The sequence below is a fragment of the Topomyia yanbarensis genome, chromosome 3 (genome assembly GCF_030247195.1).
Source record: "Topomyia yanbarensis strain Yona2022 chromosome 3, ASM3024719v1, whole genome shotgun sequence".
Lineage (NCBI taxonomy): Eukaryota > Metazoa > Arthropoda > Insecta > Diptera > Culicidae > Topomyia > Topomyia yanbarensis.
Genome location: NC_080672.1, coordinates 278,964,939 through 278,981,676, shown reverse-complemented (window position 1 = coordinate 278,981,676; position 16,738 = coordinate 278,964,939). Strand labels below are relative to the sequence as shown.

Genomic DNA, 16,738 nt, shown 5'->3' with positions numbered 1-16,738 from the left:
TCTTTTACTATAAACCTTATCCGATATACGTTGCTCCCATGTGTGCATTCATCTCCGTGGCTCCACACATAAAAGAGCAAAAATAAAGAGGCTCTTTCGTGTGCATCTTGGTCCTACGCGTACGGAAGCAGTGAAGGCAACCAAAAAATATGCTAAAAATGGTCTTTTAATCAAACATTATTTGAATTGTAGTTTGATTCGCCTTCCTCACTGTTTGCCTCTAAGAGGAGGCTCAAAAAATGGCTCTTCAAAGTATTCTTTGTTCGAAATTAGGCACCGCTTGGTGCACAGATCTTTATCTTTTTCGTTTCTTCTTGTGGGGGTGATCTGCACATCGCAGTGTTTGTGTGCTGCTCTATTTTTCATTGGCGTATCTCGCTCTTTGTGCACATTGTGTGAGCAAATAACAAGCCTGTCGACGATATTGTAAACTGTCATGTCATTCTTCGAACCTAGGGCATTCGAAGACCACGTGTTCCGGTGTCTCTTGCACGTTCACACACTCCGAGCAAAAGAGTGCTGAAGCATGTCCAAACCGATACAGACACTTCCGGAAGCATCTGTGTCCGGAAAAAACTGCGTCAAATAGAAGTTCCTTTCTCCATGCCTCCTATGCACCCAACCCTACACATTTGGGATAAGTCGGTGGGTCCACCTTCCTTTCTCCGCATTGTCCCCACTCTTGCTGCAACTTACCCAATGAGTCCGCTCTGACCAGTCTCCTTGCATTTCGTGCATTTTCCGCTGATAGCAGTCCACGTCCTCAGCCAGAGTGATACAGATAGGGATCATCCCGGCCATTACGCATACCGCCTCCGACGATATCGTTCTTTACGCACTCGCGACACGAGCAGCCATTAAGCGAAACTTGTTAACTTGTTGCTAACGTCCAGTATTGAGGATGAGACGCCCGCCAGGAGACGTCTCGTGGTGCGTCTTGCTTCTCCGTTAATCGGCATGATCCTAGCCAATGCCTTGCCATAGTCGACATGGCTGTTGTAATTTAACCGATCGTCGAACACCACACCCAGACGCGTCGCTGAGATGGATTGTCCGACGGTGATCACAACCCGATGGATTTTTTCACGTTTGCTGGCCAGCACTACCTCCCTCTTGTAGTGAGCCAGTTGCAACTTGACGTCAGCCATCCATGTTTCCACGATTCCTATTATCTCTGCCGTCAACATCTCCACCTCCTCAAAGGTCTTGTCGGTTGTCGTCAGGACAACGTCATCTACAAAGCCTACGATTTTAACTCCCCTGAGCAGTTGCAGTGTTAACACTCCGTTGTACATTGTATTCCAAAGCGTTGGACCAAGTACGGAACTCTGAGGTACTCCCGCCGAGAAACTAATAGACTCTGCCCCATGTTTGTTTCGTAGACCAGTACTCGGTTCTGGAAGTAACTACACAGCTAGTCCGGAACCCGTATTCTGTGCAGCGCTGCGGCGATCGCCCCCCAGCTGGCACTGTTGAACGCGTTCTTCATATCTATCGTTTCCACGGCGCTGTAGCGATTACCTCTTCTCTTTTGCTTCAATGCTTTCACAGCGCTCACGATGACTGCGGATGGCGTCCACCGTCGCTATCCCTTTCCGGAACCCGAACTGCTTCCGCGATAGTCCGTTCTCACTTTCAGCGTAGGTCGTCAGCCTGTTGAGTATGACCTTTTCCAGAAGTTTACCAAAAGTATATATATATATATATATATATATATATATATATATATATATATATATATATATATATATATATATATATATATATATATATATATATATATATATATATATATATATATATATATATATATATATATATATATATATATATATATATATATATATATATATATATATATATATATATATATATATATATATATATATATATATATATATATATATATATATATATATATATATATATATATATATATATATATATATATATATATATATATATATATATAAGTCAATGTTTGTATGTATATGATTTATGGACTCCCAAACGGCTTATCCAATTCCCGTAAAAATTTATGCATAGTAGGCATTTGTTATGGAGCGTGTACTAATGTTTGGGAATTATCTGCCCGCCAGATGGCGCTTCGGGACAAATTGTGTTTTCCTCCTATTTCGTTGAAAGTCGCAGCAACGCGCCATGGGTATTAGCTAGAACACTATGTTTAGTAACAAAGAAGCTGTGATATCCTTTTATAAACAGTTTGACTAATTAAAAGGAAGTTCATTTTCTTCAAATTTTCTTAAATTTAAGTTGACTCAAAGCCCGATTTATTAATATTTTAAAGAGTACATTTTAAAAAATGTTATGGCGATACAGAGAGTGTTAGTATATTCAATTTCCATATAATAATGCCACATTGGAACAACATCGGGCCATAAACCCGATTTTCGCAAAAAAATGAAAAACATGTTATTATAAAAATAATAATTATAATTTCGATGGACAAAATTTCAGAACGATTGGTCCAGGAGATTTTGAGTTATGGTGTACAAAGCATTTTTTCGAAGTGCCTCCTGAAGGTTCACTGGCCAAATTTTCAATATTTTGTAATAAAAATTTAGAGAAATCTTGTTCGAATGTTGTAGTATTACGTGGAAATTGACCAAATAGACGAAAATTTTCTGTGAATCCAAAAAAATTTAATTGACGATTTCTTTTTCACCGAAAATACGTAACACCACTCTTCCAATAACATGTTAAGACAATATTATGTTCCGAATATTTTTTAAGCCCTGAAATAAAGCTAAGGTTTACTTCAGTTTTTGAATGAAGTGTGCGAACCGCCAAATACAAACTTTAGTTTCGAAGCTTGACATGAGTCTACGTCGCTGCGATCCCACATACTATGAACCCAAACAGTTCAGAATATTCAATGTCGATCCTCGCTCATCAGACGTTCTAAGAAGAGTCGCTCTTTTATGTCCCATAACATGTGGATGGCGCCCAAATGCAAAGAGATCATTGTAAGAACTACGATATTCGCATGAATATCGATTATTTGAGGACAATACTATGTGGTGTGTGCTATGAACATTTCTCTCGACCAACGTGGCGCTATAGACAGTCTTGCCGAATAATTAACTTGTAATAACAGACTAATAAGAAGGTAGGTGAGTAAGAGTAAAATTAGTGTGATTAAATCAAACGAATCTTTGTGATACCAAAGTATGATTGATGTGATGTTGAAGTAATCACAACGATAAACAAATTAGGACAGAAACAAGCAATTCGCAAATCTTTGTTATATTGTCTCGCATAATTTAACGCTTTTAATATCGCTACTTTAAAAAGCATTTGCTTTTTTAACGCAGTTTTAATATTCTTATGTGTGTATGTGTGATGATCAAATGAGTTTCTTTCATTCCTAATTTAGATGAGCGTACTCTCAAAACAATAGCTGTAACGTTTTCACAAAGAGCTTTATATATTTTCGTATAAAAATAGATAAAAAGTTGTTAATAAAACGGAACTAATCTGTGAAACGGCACTTTTCTAACAACGAATTGTACAAACGAAAACGTCCTCGTTACAGGAAGAATAAAATTCGACAGAACAAAACAACTGAAATGTCTTTATTTACTTACATTATATCACCGACTAGAGGTAATTTTCTTTATGTTCGCGCCATTGACGATTTTACTTTCGCTTCCCAGCATTCTTCCCAGAAGTTCACCAGTCGTTCTTCCTTGTTGGAACAGAAATCCTTAAAATCTCTCAACATCCTCAACTGAAGCAGCTCCTCCGATTGGGCGATCGCCAGCGATTTCCACTTTTTGTTTGGAATCATGTGATTCCATGACCAGAGAAATCCCGTCCGTCGAATAATCTCACAGTCATCCTTATTCTTACTACCGGTCACGTGGCGTGTGATGTAAGATTCGTGTGCAGCAGAGGAAGTATTATTCTGCATCTGAGATTCGTAGGATGCCGAATAACGATTGATGAAATTTGTCATAGTGCTTCCACCGGAGGTAAGTCTCTGTCGGGATTTCTTCCCGTGGTTAGAATTCGTAACCAAAATAAACATATTTCCCGTACAATGTACGTATTGATGGACTAGTGAGGCTTGATTTGAACCAATTTTTGTTTCAACGGCACATCGCATGAATCCAAACCTAGCAACAATTGCTTCCTGAAATAAAATGAACCGTTTTGGCCAGGTCTCTTTCTTAAATTCCTCAAACAGGAAACTTCGATGTTGCTTCAAACATTCAATATCCAGGGGAACAAAAATAGGACCCCGCAAAGGATCACTTTTTTCCGTTACAGGTTCCGCCAAAGGATCCGCTGGAATTGAGACAAGTTGGAAGCCACAACCCTGAGCTCGCCTGGACCATCCGCTAATCAAATCACATACAATGGGTCCCGAAGCTGTTATCCATTGCACAACAACTTCGTATGCATGACCCGGAATCATTTTCCGATGGTACCGAGCATGGCCCCATTCAGTGCGATCGGATTTGTTGTTGACGTCAATATCCAGATGAGTCTGCCTGTACAGGGGAACATCGATGAATTCTTCATTCAAATCGACTGTTTCACGCAAAAATGGTGGCACATCGACATCGCTAGGGTCAATTGGTTTCTGCAGATCGGGATGCTGCAGCTCCACTTCCATCCATTCGTTCTCGAATGCTTCCAAGTCACCAAGTGGCGGAGTGTAGTCTCGCGATTCTTTATCCTGCATCATGATGTAGTACAGGCAGAATCCCGGGATAACGGGTTTTTCGGAATCTCCTGAAGCATGACAAATCATACGAGCCCTGCGAAAGAAGAGAGGTATTAAGTAATAAGTGAAATTGTTATGTTTCTGGTTCTACACATTTATTTTGACTATGTCTTCGGGAGGATAATATTACTTATTCATTATTCTCATTGACGATTGTTTAGGAAAGATGTATCTATCCAATAATTAAGATATAAATATAATCGGTCAAAAACAGCTCAAATGTTGCTATCAAAAGGACGTATTCAAACTTATTCCCACTGGCTTTCATTTATATATTTTGGTGTAGCTCTTTGGGTTTTTGGTAATACTCGAATAAATCTTCAATTCTGATCGAGTCACGTTACTGAAACTGTGTGCGGCTAAAAAGTAATATAGGGGAATTGGTGATAAAATGAATACGTGAAGACAAGTAATTACTACTAACTAGTGTTTGAGATACTACAATCACCTGATATGGTTCATGTTAGACATGTTTTATACATAATTGGTGGAAATATTTCGACACAAACACATTTTTCAGACATTATTTATGACTTCAAAACATGTTAAAAATAAGACATGTTTATAGTGTGTGGGCAAAATTAAAATGTGGCAGTGACCAGAGCCATCAAGAGCCGCGCCTGTCTCCAGGACCTACATTACTCCCGAGCCCTTCTAGAACAACACTTGTTTGAATCTGGATTAGGAAAAGAGTATGTATTAAAGTGTTGGGTCCACGTATATGGCACCCCTATCCCGTTTGCATTGAACTGACATAAGTCAACATCTCAGCAGGCACACAAATTATGGGCCCCATTGACAGTTCAGATTGTTCTGCTCATTTTCTTGAAGCTCGTTCTGCACTAATCATACACCGTACGGTATAACTCGATCTTTAGATGTTTGTCGAAAAGTGAAAAAATTGGACCGAAAAGTAAAGAAAAGTGTTGTTTTGAACATGTCAGTGAATAACAAAAACTTTTCGCCATGATACCAACAAATTAAACGAACTGGACCATCACAAAGTTGTGTCGAATGTAATCGATTATGTTTATTGTGGATCAACCTTAACACGACGTTTTAGATCTTGGCTTTGAAATCATGGCGGCGTAGCAGATATCTGGTTGGGTCAGTCCGCTTTAAATCATCGATTGGTGAAACAATAACAGCTGTATTGCGCTAGTAGGGGAAAGTCGGCTAATACGGACACGATGGGTAAGACGGACACTTTGCGTTTTGCCACAAACTACAAAATTAAATAAAAATGTTATGATACGGTAACATTTATAAAAGATTTCAAATGCTTCTGAAAGACACTGCAATAATTAAGTATGAGAAATATAAGATATAGGAGCAAAACAATTTTTTTTTCGACAGCGTGGTAATGGACATCATTTTTTGATAGTAGAAAATAACTATTAAAACTTGAAAATCTTTGATCTCGGGAAATATTTCTAAGTGGGCATGAGGTACTGGGTATTTAACACTTGATTGGTGAAAAAACAGATACTTTACATAATCATTCCGAATATAGACACTTTTTTTAAATTTCTTTCATGTTGGGTATGACGGACACAGTAAGGTAGGGAAAGATGGACATATTTCTTACGCCAATACAAAGCAGAATACCGTCAAATTGCATACCTTTGGGCTATTTTTTGTCATCGTTACATTGTGTGTGATGTACTGACAGAAAACAAAATTTATTGGTCGAGAAGCGTCTCACTCTGCCCTATCCTATGTCCATCTTTACCCACGCTGCCTGTTCATCTTACCCACCCCAGGTGTCCATCTTTCCCGGACCACTTTGGAAATTTTGGGTCTCTTTTTAATAACCATTTTAAACATATTTGTCATATGATGTCCTTTTCACATGCTTATCTAGATTTGAAGCCGTCGATTCGAGCAGAGTTGCCACTACTTTACAAAGAATATCTGGCAGATCCACTAAAAATGTCTGACGAAATCTGTCACTTAACAGCGACCTCAAAGTCATCAAAATTTATCAAACGATTTTTGAAAAATTTGGAAAAATATGCCCCAAATTTCCAAAATGTGTGTGCAAACACTTTTTTAATTTAAAAATCTGGCAGAATTAGAGGTTTGTCTTTTAGTCTGGAAGTTGCAAAAAACTCTGGCTGTGCCAGATAAATCTGGCATAATGGCATCCCTGGATTAGAGTAGCATCAGCAATCTTTGTTCAATGTATTGGCTCGAATGGTAATGGCGATAATTAGTTAGTTATTGGCCATCGATTCGAGTTTTTAGGGCGCTCAAACTTGAGCATTGCACCATTTCAGGCCATTTGTGTTATTATATTGGTTCTCAAGAACGAAGCAAAAATGCTGATGATAATTTACACGCATCCCATCGATTGTAGGCAGCGAGACACCCCTTCCTAATAGGGTTAAAACAGGCTCTTAGCCGGGGACGGGTATAGCATAGTTGGTAAATCGATTGCCTCGTGCGCAGCTCACCTGCGTTCGATTCGCAACTCCGCACATAGAATTAAAAACTTTTCCAACAGAGATTTCTCTAACCCGAAAAGAGGCGAATGACCCTATGTTTAAAACCTCTATAATCGTATAAAAACACTACTCACCTCCTCATATCCTCCAGAATATCCAGTGGATTGCATGGGCCATCGATTCGGTTTTGTAACCACGTTATAGCATCGTAAGCAACAAATGTACAGGACGGCAAACTCTGCGCCGGCCCGAGGAAACCAACCCCGTGGTCGGGGTTCTTAAAGGCCTCGAATATTTCCTGTAGCGTAGCTGTTTGCTTCAATTTACTACTCTCCGTACAGAAGTCATCACTATCCTCAGGCAGACCTTGTTCCGTAGCGGAGTTGAGGGTCGATAGAGGAATTCCATCGACTGTGGTTTTACCTCCTACGGAGCTGATTTGATTCGTTCCAGCCCCCTGAATGTTTGCTTTATCTAGTACTTTAGAACTCGATCGGGTAAGTATGCTAGGGGAAGGAAAAATACGATAGTCAATCACCTTTAGACATGAAGTCAAAACCCAACATGCTAAATAATGAGCTATAAAGCAAGGCAACAAACTAGTGCGCTTTACATGAGCAATTTTAAAATCTACACCAATTGCGATGACTAACCTGGTACCATTACTGTTATGATTTCGTTCTTGATAAAAACTGTTAGCACTATGAACATTTCCATTACCAATATAATACAATTTAGCGCAAACACCGTACTGCAATAAAATAAAAAAGGATAACGTCGCCGTAAACTAAAATGGGAAAAAATCATACTAAATCCGATTTATTAGATGTTGTTACTACAGAAGTTAAAAGCGATAAAATAGCAGAAACCATGCTATCAACGGCTCTACATGGCGTAATTTAACTAAAGTTTTGAATTTGTAACTTTGTGATGGTTTTATATTATTTTTACATAAATATTAAATACACTCGATTGAAAAATCACTCATTTTACAGAAACCCATTTATATCAGGAGAATCATTCTAAACTTGGTCTGCAATCCTTATGACGTGTATGTTTGTTACGTATGCACACGTATGCTTCTCCTGTGTTATTAAATTTTATTTATTAAGTGCATTCATAGAGTTGTTCTTTCTTGGTTTCGGGTACTTTGGATACTTGGTACTTTGCGGGCCTTGGTAAATTCTTCAAAATTTGAACGATATGTATAAGACCGGTAAAACACAGTTGTCTTGAAATAGATACCGAAAACAAATGTAAAAAACTAAATTCGTATGATTTCGGAATCTGAGAATTCAGGAATCAGGAATCAGTAGCGACTGGTTCAAATGGCACGTTCTCCGTGTTGATCGGAGATTTGTGCCTTGCCGTGAATTATCATTTCATCATTTAGCTTATCCATAACTTTTTTGAAAGAGATCGGAAATTTTCAAATTTGGAGGAATTCAAGCGCATGATGCAATGTTTCAAAGAAATAGTTTCTTGCATACTTAAATACCGTAAACCGGGGTGACTTTGATCATCGGGGTGACTTTGATCACTCGACACTTTTTTTCGTAGATCGCTTATTAAACCAGAATAGTCTACCGAATCATTTTAATTTGAAATGATTTTTACTCTAAACTTATAAAATATTGATTTGTTATACATTTTGAGTACATTGTTCGGTTTTTGTGCACAAAAACTACAAAAAAAACGAAATTTGACTTTACCTGATTTTTACGAAGCTTCGTAAAGTGTCTTTTTTTATAAAACAAATAAATCTCAGATTTGAGCAAGAGTAATAAATTACAAGCGGGTTTTTATTTTCCTTTAGATTGGGATATGTTTAATTTAGTTTTAAGAGTTTGTTTATTTTTAATACATTTTTTGTGAAACTAGTTGGCAATTATTTCAAATTATTTTACGTTAAAATTCGCAACATTTTTTTATTGTTCAATATTCCAACGTGTTAAAATGGATGACACTTTTAGTACAAAGTTGGAAAAAATTATACGAATTTTGGTTACTCGAATTTTACAGTACATTGAAATACTTTGTATAATACTAATTAACATCTATTTAACAATGAGTATCCTTCCAGAATTAGTTTAAACAATCACTGGAATGAAAAACATTGACATTAATAACTTAATGTGGGTGAACATGCAGGTTATCAAAGTCACCCCGGAACACGAAAAAGGATTTCAACTTGAAATCATTTTTAAAAAAATAGCTGTGAACGGACAATTTTAGATAAAACCATCCAATCTTGTTCTCCATACATCAGTACATGGTTTAAAAATATTAAACTTGAAAAAAATGTGTAATGTAATGTAATGATTACTTCGAAAAGTGATCAATGTCACCCCGGTTTACGGTACTCAGATAAAAAAACGTTTTTTCTTTTCTTAATATAATGTTTATTGGACCGGCGCACAGTGGTCAAAATGTGTAAATTCATGCCTTTAATTATTTAGCGGGAAAACTATAAGGTTTTGTGTTTTGGTGACTTCAGAAGAGTTGTTGGAGCTACCAGGGCGGATTTTCGGAAGTAGACAGCCATGTTCCAAAATACAGTGTAAAGACATTTCTGAAATCTAACTTTTTACTGGTAGCAGATAGACAGTTTCAGTCTTCGGCAAAGTTGTAGAGAATATTATTTTTAGCAAATCTTTCATAAGAACTGACTCTCTAACTATAGCCGTTCCAATGTTATGCGGTGTTTTCATTAGGACACCCTTCAAAATTGGTTTTTTTCATGATAACTCTTGTCGTATTTATTTCTCCACAAATGTGTTCCAAAATGTTTTAGATATTACGAAAATGCACAACTTTGTTGAATAGTAGACGATATTATGTTTTTGGAGAGAGTTACAGCTTTTTTATGATTAATATTATCAAACTTCATAGCCAGTTTTCTCAAAAAGTTGCAAAAATATGCAGATGAAATATTGTTATTTTGAAACTATCATAAATCTTCTACCAAATCCTGAAGGAATGGTTTGTATCCGATAGTATCCTAAGATGCTATGAACAAATGAAACTGTGAGTAGGGTGATGAGCCTATTATCACCATACTAAGCAAGGTGCCTCACTAATTCGGTAATTTCTTGCCTTACAATCAATGGAATGCGTAAAAATTGACATCAATCGCTTTGCTTCGTTGTTAAGAACCAATATAATAACACAAATTCGTTGAAAACAGTAAAATTCTCGTGTTTGAGCACAATTAAAACTCGAATCGAGTGCCCCTATTGTTGCGCTACCATTTGACTCAATGCGTTGAACAAAGATGGCAGACACTGCTCTAACCAACGGCTTCAAATGGGTAGGGTGATAATAGAAACATGGCGCAAATAGGCTCATCACCCTATATGAGTTTTTTCGGCGACACTCCGATACTTGGTGCTCATGGGAGGCGTTACACAAATATACAAACTCATTCTGAAGAAGCGTTTATCTGTTACGTAGCTAAAGAAAAATTTTAAAACAAAGGAACCTGAGTTATAAATCAAATTGGTTTTCAAATGCTTAAAAAATCACTTACATTTTCTGATCACGCGGTGCGGTGTAATTAATTTGAATTATGTATTCAAATATTGCGGGTAAGTGCAAACTGATGGTTACCATGAAAATTTGTTTAGTGTATTGTAATCTGTGAAAACAACGCAACATTTTATTTAGGCAATTTCGTTATCTGTCATTGATTAGACGTTTTCTTTCTATTCTATGCTCGTACATTTGTCGCTGCTATTTAATGTTCTGTGAATTAGACATTTGAATATAGCATCTTAATGTTTCAAATACCCTGGTGTATCTGTTTGTTATTCAACATAAATTTTCTTTTTTTGTGTAGTCGAAATCAGTAAACGTCAGCTGTTTCAGCTTTGGAAAAAAAACCAGTGTTGTTTCTTGCGTATATTTCGATATAGTTTTGATGTAGGAATAATACAAAATGACAGTTCCAAAGACGATCGCCAGAAATTCCTCTCGACGGAAGATTTTGACTGTGAAATCATCTGAGACATCACTAGTTAGCAGACATGCATGGACCATTAAATGTATGAACCATAAAAACGTAAAAAATGGTCAAAGTTAAGCATTGTAACAGCAAAACACCCGATTTTTAACAATAAGTGGATTAATTTAATTTTTTATTTATTGATTTCGGTGGTTAAAGCAGTAGTGTAGTTAAACTTCTACAACAAAGTGTTTACTCGAGTTAATCAGGTTCTCTTGCAATCATTTACACTGATTTCAAAATCTTTAAACACCCGTTAAATTTTACGCCTATATATTGAAATTTGTTCACGAAAAGTGAAATTTGTGTGCATGTTTGGTTTATTATTTTAGTCTAGATGATAGTACACATCAACAGTATTATTTCGTAAATGTTTCTTATAATTTAACAATTTTGAATGCACCAGTGAGGCTCAAAAATTGATTTCGGTGGTTAAAGCAGTAGTGTAGTTAAACTTCTACAACAAAGTGTTTACTCGAGTTAATCAGGTTCTCTTGCAATCATTTACACTGATTTCAAAATCTTTAAACACCCGTTAAATTTTACGCCTATATATTGAAATTTGTTCACGAAAAGTGAAATTTGTGTGCATGTTTGGTTTATTATTTTAGTCTAGATGATAGTACACATCAACAGTATTATTTCGTAAATGTTTCTTATAATTTAACAATTTTGAATGCACCAGTGAGGCTCAAAAAGTGTTTAGCAATTCTGCATTGTTCGCACACTTCGGCCAAAATTGAAGCTAGTTATAGCAATATATCTTTTTACATATATTTGAGTGACTAACCTTGAAAAGAAGTATTCCGAACGTTGAACGAAAGAAGTACACAAACGTTGGAAAGCACCTTGAATTGGTACTAATTGATTTGATCAATCATAGACAAAAAACCAATGTGAAACACCTTTCTTTAATATTTAAAAAGCTTGAAATAAATCTGAACGCTAATTTTTAATTGAACATTATAATGTGCTTCTTGCTAATTACACATTTCCCGCGAATAAAAAAAAATTAAAAGTTTACGTAGACTTTTGATGGAGGGGGGGGGGGGGGGGGGGTTGGTAAAAGTCTACTAAGGTCTACTAGGGGGGGGGGGGGGGGGGGGTTAAAAATTCTCAAATTTCGGTCTGCGTGGTTTATGAACGGTCCCAGAGGGGATTTATCAGCAGCTTTGGTTGTTAACCCATTCATGCCCATGTTGTTTGTGGACAACAACTTTTTAAAATAGCTATAACTTTTGATTTTGGCAAGATTTGCTTACAGGAACAAGTAAGGCTAATGAATGTGACAATTGCCTTCCATTTGAGTAATAACAGTTACAAGGATCAGCTCTAGAACTGAAGTTATTGCAATTAGTCTGATTGGACTCCGATAGAGCAGTGCTGCCAGGGACAGTTACCGATAACAACGTAAAATGATTTTGTTCGCATACGAAGAAGAATCCAGCGCCTTCTAGTTGTCATCGTCACCAAAATTCGCCAATCATCGGCATTTCATCGACATCTTTACCAATGCCCAAAATTAGACCAGAGAGAAGGGTTTCCGGGACAACATGTTTCCGACTGAGCCACTATAAAAGGAGCAATGACAGCATTGGGCAACCTTCTTGCCCGACTGTTGAGTGAAACGTCAGTGTCCTCCTATGTCATAGAGAGTATTTTTCACAAAGTTTATATTAGAAGTGTTATAAGTTATTTTATTCTGAAGTTATATGAAGAATATGTAGTTAAGTGAAGAAAAGCTGAAATAAGAAAATTTAGTTTAACTTACCTGCTGTTTGAGCCGCCGTTCCTGCCGAAAGTCCATCATACCTGCACCGTCGTCACTTACCTGCATCCACCGTACCTGAAAAGGAAAAAGGGATTACTTACCTGTAAGTTCAACTCCACTGCTTTCGCTGATCGCCGTCATCTGGTCCTTCGAGCCGGATAAGTGTCGAAACTCCACTTGTCCGCAACCGCCATCCCATTGTGGCGAATCGAATCGCCATCTTACGTCCGCCATCCTGTGGATCCACTCGGCTGGGAATCGGCCGCCATCCTGTATTCAACTCTACCAAGAGGAATTCATTTGTACAAGGCACATTTATTGCCTCAAAAAGGTAATTAGTATTCCATTAAGTTTCACCCGTCTCGTTTGAGCTACGCGGTCTTCCGTTTGCAGTTCCCGTTCAAAATGTCTACGGAACGACGCATCAAATCGCTCAAACTACGGCAGCGTAGTATCCAGACGTCCTTCGATCTCATCAAGGCGTTCGTGAATTCTTACGAGGACGATACTGACGCCAGCCAAGTTCCGGTACGATTAGAGCATCTTGTATCGCTCTGGTCAGACTTCAACAAGGTACAAACGGAGCTTGAATCACTCGATGAAGTCGGTATTGAACAGCAGTTCAAGTATCGCACTAGCTTTGAATCGTCCTACTACAAAGTAAAGGGCTTTTTGCTCACCATTAATAAAACACCCGTTACACCATGCGTCGCTTCTAGTTCTCCTTATGCTGGTCATTTCCCTCCATCGGCATCGCACGTGCGCTTGCCCGATGTAAAGCTCCCAGTGTTCAATGGAAACTTAGACAATTGGCTCAACTTCCACGATTTGTATTTGTCACTTGTCCACTCATCGGCAGAACTATCGAACATACAAAAATTCTACTACTTGCGCTCGTCCCTGACTGGGGACGCTTTAAAATTGGTTCAAACAATACCCATTAGTGCCAACAATTATGCGGTAGCCTGGAACATGCTAGTGGACCACTACCAGAACCCAGCGAGGCTGAAGCAGACCTATGTGGATGCCCTGTTTGACTTTGCCACCATCAAGCGAGAATCTGCTTCGGACCTACATTCGCTCGTGGAGAAGTTTGAAGCCAACGTCAAGGTGTTGCAGCAGTTGGGCGAGCAAACGCAATATTGGGACATCATTCTTATTCGCATGCTCAGTATACGACTGGACTCAACGACACGGAGAGACTGGGAAGAATACGCGTCAACTAAGGACACAATATCATTCAACGACCTCACAGCTTTCATTCAGCGTCGCGTGACTGTGCTGCAAAATATTCACCCCAAAGCCGTCGAAGCACCGGCAGTAACTAGTAATGTGAAAAGGCCAAACTTTCGTCCAGTTGCTAGTAACGGAGCTAGTCAGTTTAATCCCCGAAAGTGTGTCATGTGCAGTGAGCATCACCCGTTATACCAGTGTTCAACATTCTCAAAGATGCCCTTAGAAGACAAGGAGAGGGAAGTACGTCGTCATCAGCTGTGTCGTAATTGTTTGCGTAGGGGACACTTAGCCAAAGATTGTTCGTCATCCAGTACGTGTCGCAAATGTCAAGGTCACCATCATACTCAATTGTGTGCTAGTGGGGTTAATCATGGGAAGTCAATAGATTCGTCTGCCTCCAAACAATCATCTTTGCAATTGCCCGAACAGCAATCAGCACCGTCAATATCAGCCACTGTCGTCGAACGTGTCAACTACTCCACATCGAGCCACGGGCGGCAATGCGTTCTTTTAGCTACTGCCGTCGTTATCTTAGTAGACGACAACGGAAACCAGCACACTGCAAGGGCACTTTTAGACTCCGGTAGTGAGTGCTGCTTTATTAGTGAGGCTCTCGCCCAAACACTCAAAGTTCAGCGGAAAAAGATATCACTCCCGATCGCGGGAATCGGGCAATCATCCACTCAGGCCCGCCAGAAATTTGCAACAACAGTACGGTCACGCATCAGCAATTACACTGCTAATTTAGAGTTTCTTGTCCTCCCAAGGCTCACTGTAGACTTACCAACAGCTTCTGTTGACATCACATCTTGGCGAATCCCGCCTGAAATTCAATTAGCAGATCCATCATTTTGTAAGGCCAATCCAGTCGACCTCATCCTAGGCGTCGAAGTCTTTTTTGATCTCTTCAAGGTGTCAGGCAGAATTCCATTAGGCGACTCGATGCCAGTGCTTGTAAACTCGGTACTTGGCTGGATAGTAGCGGGAAAGACCACGCACTGCAAGCCCATCACTCCCGTCGTGGCGAACGTAGCTACAATTTCTGATATACATAAATTGATGGAAAAATTTTGGACATTGGAGGAAGGTCATTCGTCTCCCTGCTATTCGGTAGAAGAAGCGGAATGCGAGGAACATTTCCGTCAAACCGTCTCTCGTGCGCCAGAAGGACGGTACATCGTCAGACTCCCACTAAAACGGGACACACTAGCCAATTTAAGCGATAATCGCGGCACTGCTATCAGACGGTTCCATTTGTTAGAACGTCGGTTAGCACGTAACGAAGAGTTAAGTCAAAGGTATAGCGAATTTATGGACGAATACTATACTCTCGGACACATGGAACGTGTCGACAACCCGCAAGCAATAACTAAACCGTGTTTTCACCTCCCCCATCATGCCGTGGTACGTGAGAGCAGCTCAACAACAAAAGTGCGAGTCGTCTTCGACGCTTCGTGCAAGTCAACCAGTGGACCATCTTTAAATGACGCTCTGATGATAGGTCCAATTGTGCAAGATGAGTTAAGGTCCATCATCATGCGTTCTCGGAAGCATTCTGTAATGCTCATCGCAGACATTAAGCAAATGTATCGGCAAATTCTGCTGCACGAGCAGGACACTCCTCTGCAACGAATTGTTTGGCGAAATTCAACTGACGCACCCATCGACACATTTGAACTCAAAACCGTTACTTACGGAACGGCCAGCGCCCCTTTCTTAGCTACACGAGTGTTAAAACAACTAGCCGAAGACGAACGAACTAATTTCCCTGAAGCAACTGCTGTACTCGAAAAAGACTTTTACGTAGACGACTTGTTCACTGGCGCGCGAAACGTTAATGAAGCTACAACACTACGGAAGCATCTAGAAATTCTCCTAGCGAAGGGCGGATTCGAGTTGCGTAAATGGGCATCGAACGAAGAAGCTGTTCTAGAAGGCATCCCGAATGAAAATCGCGCGCTCCAGCCATCCGTCGATTTCCATCGTGATCAATGCATCAAAACACTTGGCTTGCATTGGGAACCGGCTTCAGATGTACTGCGATACAGAATCCAACTACCCAGTTCAGATACAATCACCTCACTCACCAAACGAATTGCACTCTCACAAATTGCTCAACTATTCGACCCACTTGGATTGGTGGGTCCGGTTGTTACAACGGCTAAACTTTACATGCAAGCACTATGGACGATGAAGGACGAAAATGGACACTCCTGGGGATGGGATCAAGTACTCCCGAAAGCGATGATAGAACGTTGGATTGCCTACCAATCTCAACTTCCCCTTCTGAACGAGCTGAGCATCGAACGCTGCGTGCTGTGCCCAAATCCAACAACGATTCAACTACATTTGTTTTCTGATGCTTCGGAACGTGCCTACGGGGCATGTGTGTATGTACGGTCAACAAATTCAGCAGGCACCGTCAAGGTCGCCCTGCTAACAACTAAATCAAAGGTTGCACCACTCAAGCAACAAACCATCCCACGATTGGAACTGTGTGGGGCCTTACTAGCAGCACAACTTTATGA

The 16,738-nt window shown here is 39.3% G+C and overlaps 1 protein-coding gene across 4 annotated transcripts in view; it reads right to left on the bottom strand.

Moving 5' to 3' along the window:
• Nucleotides 1-3,435: 3,435 nt before the first annotated feature.
• The window catches only part of LOC131693915 (GATOR complex protein Iml1), a 39,268-nt gene continuing 25,965 nt past the window's right edge, over nt 3,436-16,738 (bottom strand). For 3 of the 4 annotated variants that reach the window (XM_058982184.1, XM_058982183.1, XM_058982182.1), the window contains 2 exons: nt 7,335-7,706; nt 3,436-4,787 (listed from right to left, as the gene is read on the bottom strand). In XM_058982184.1, coding sequence (XP_058838167.1) covers nt 3,638-4,787; nt 7,335-7,706 — 1,522 coding nt within the window. In that variant the 3' untranslated portion in view covers nt 3,436-3,637. Of the gene's footprint in view, nt 4,788-7,334; nt 7,707-7,853; nt 7,952-16,738 lie in introns of all 4 variants that reach the window. The other variant, XM_058982185.1, reaches the window with a different exon arrangement.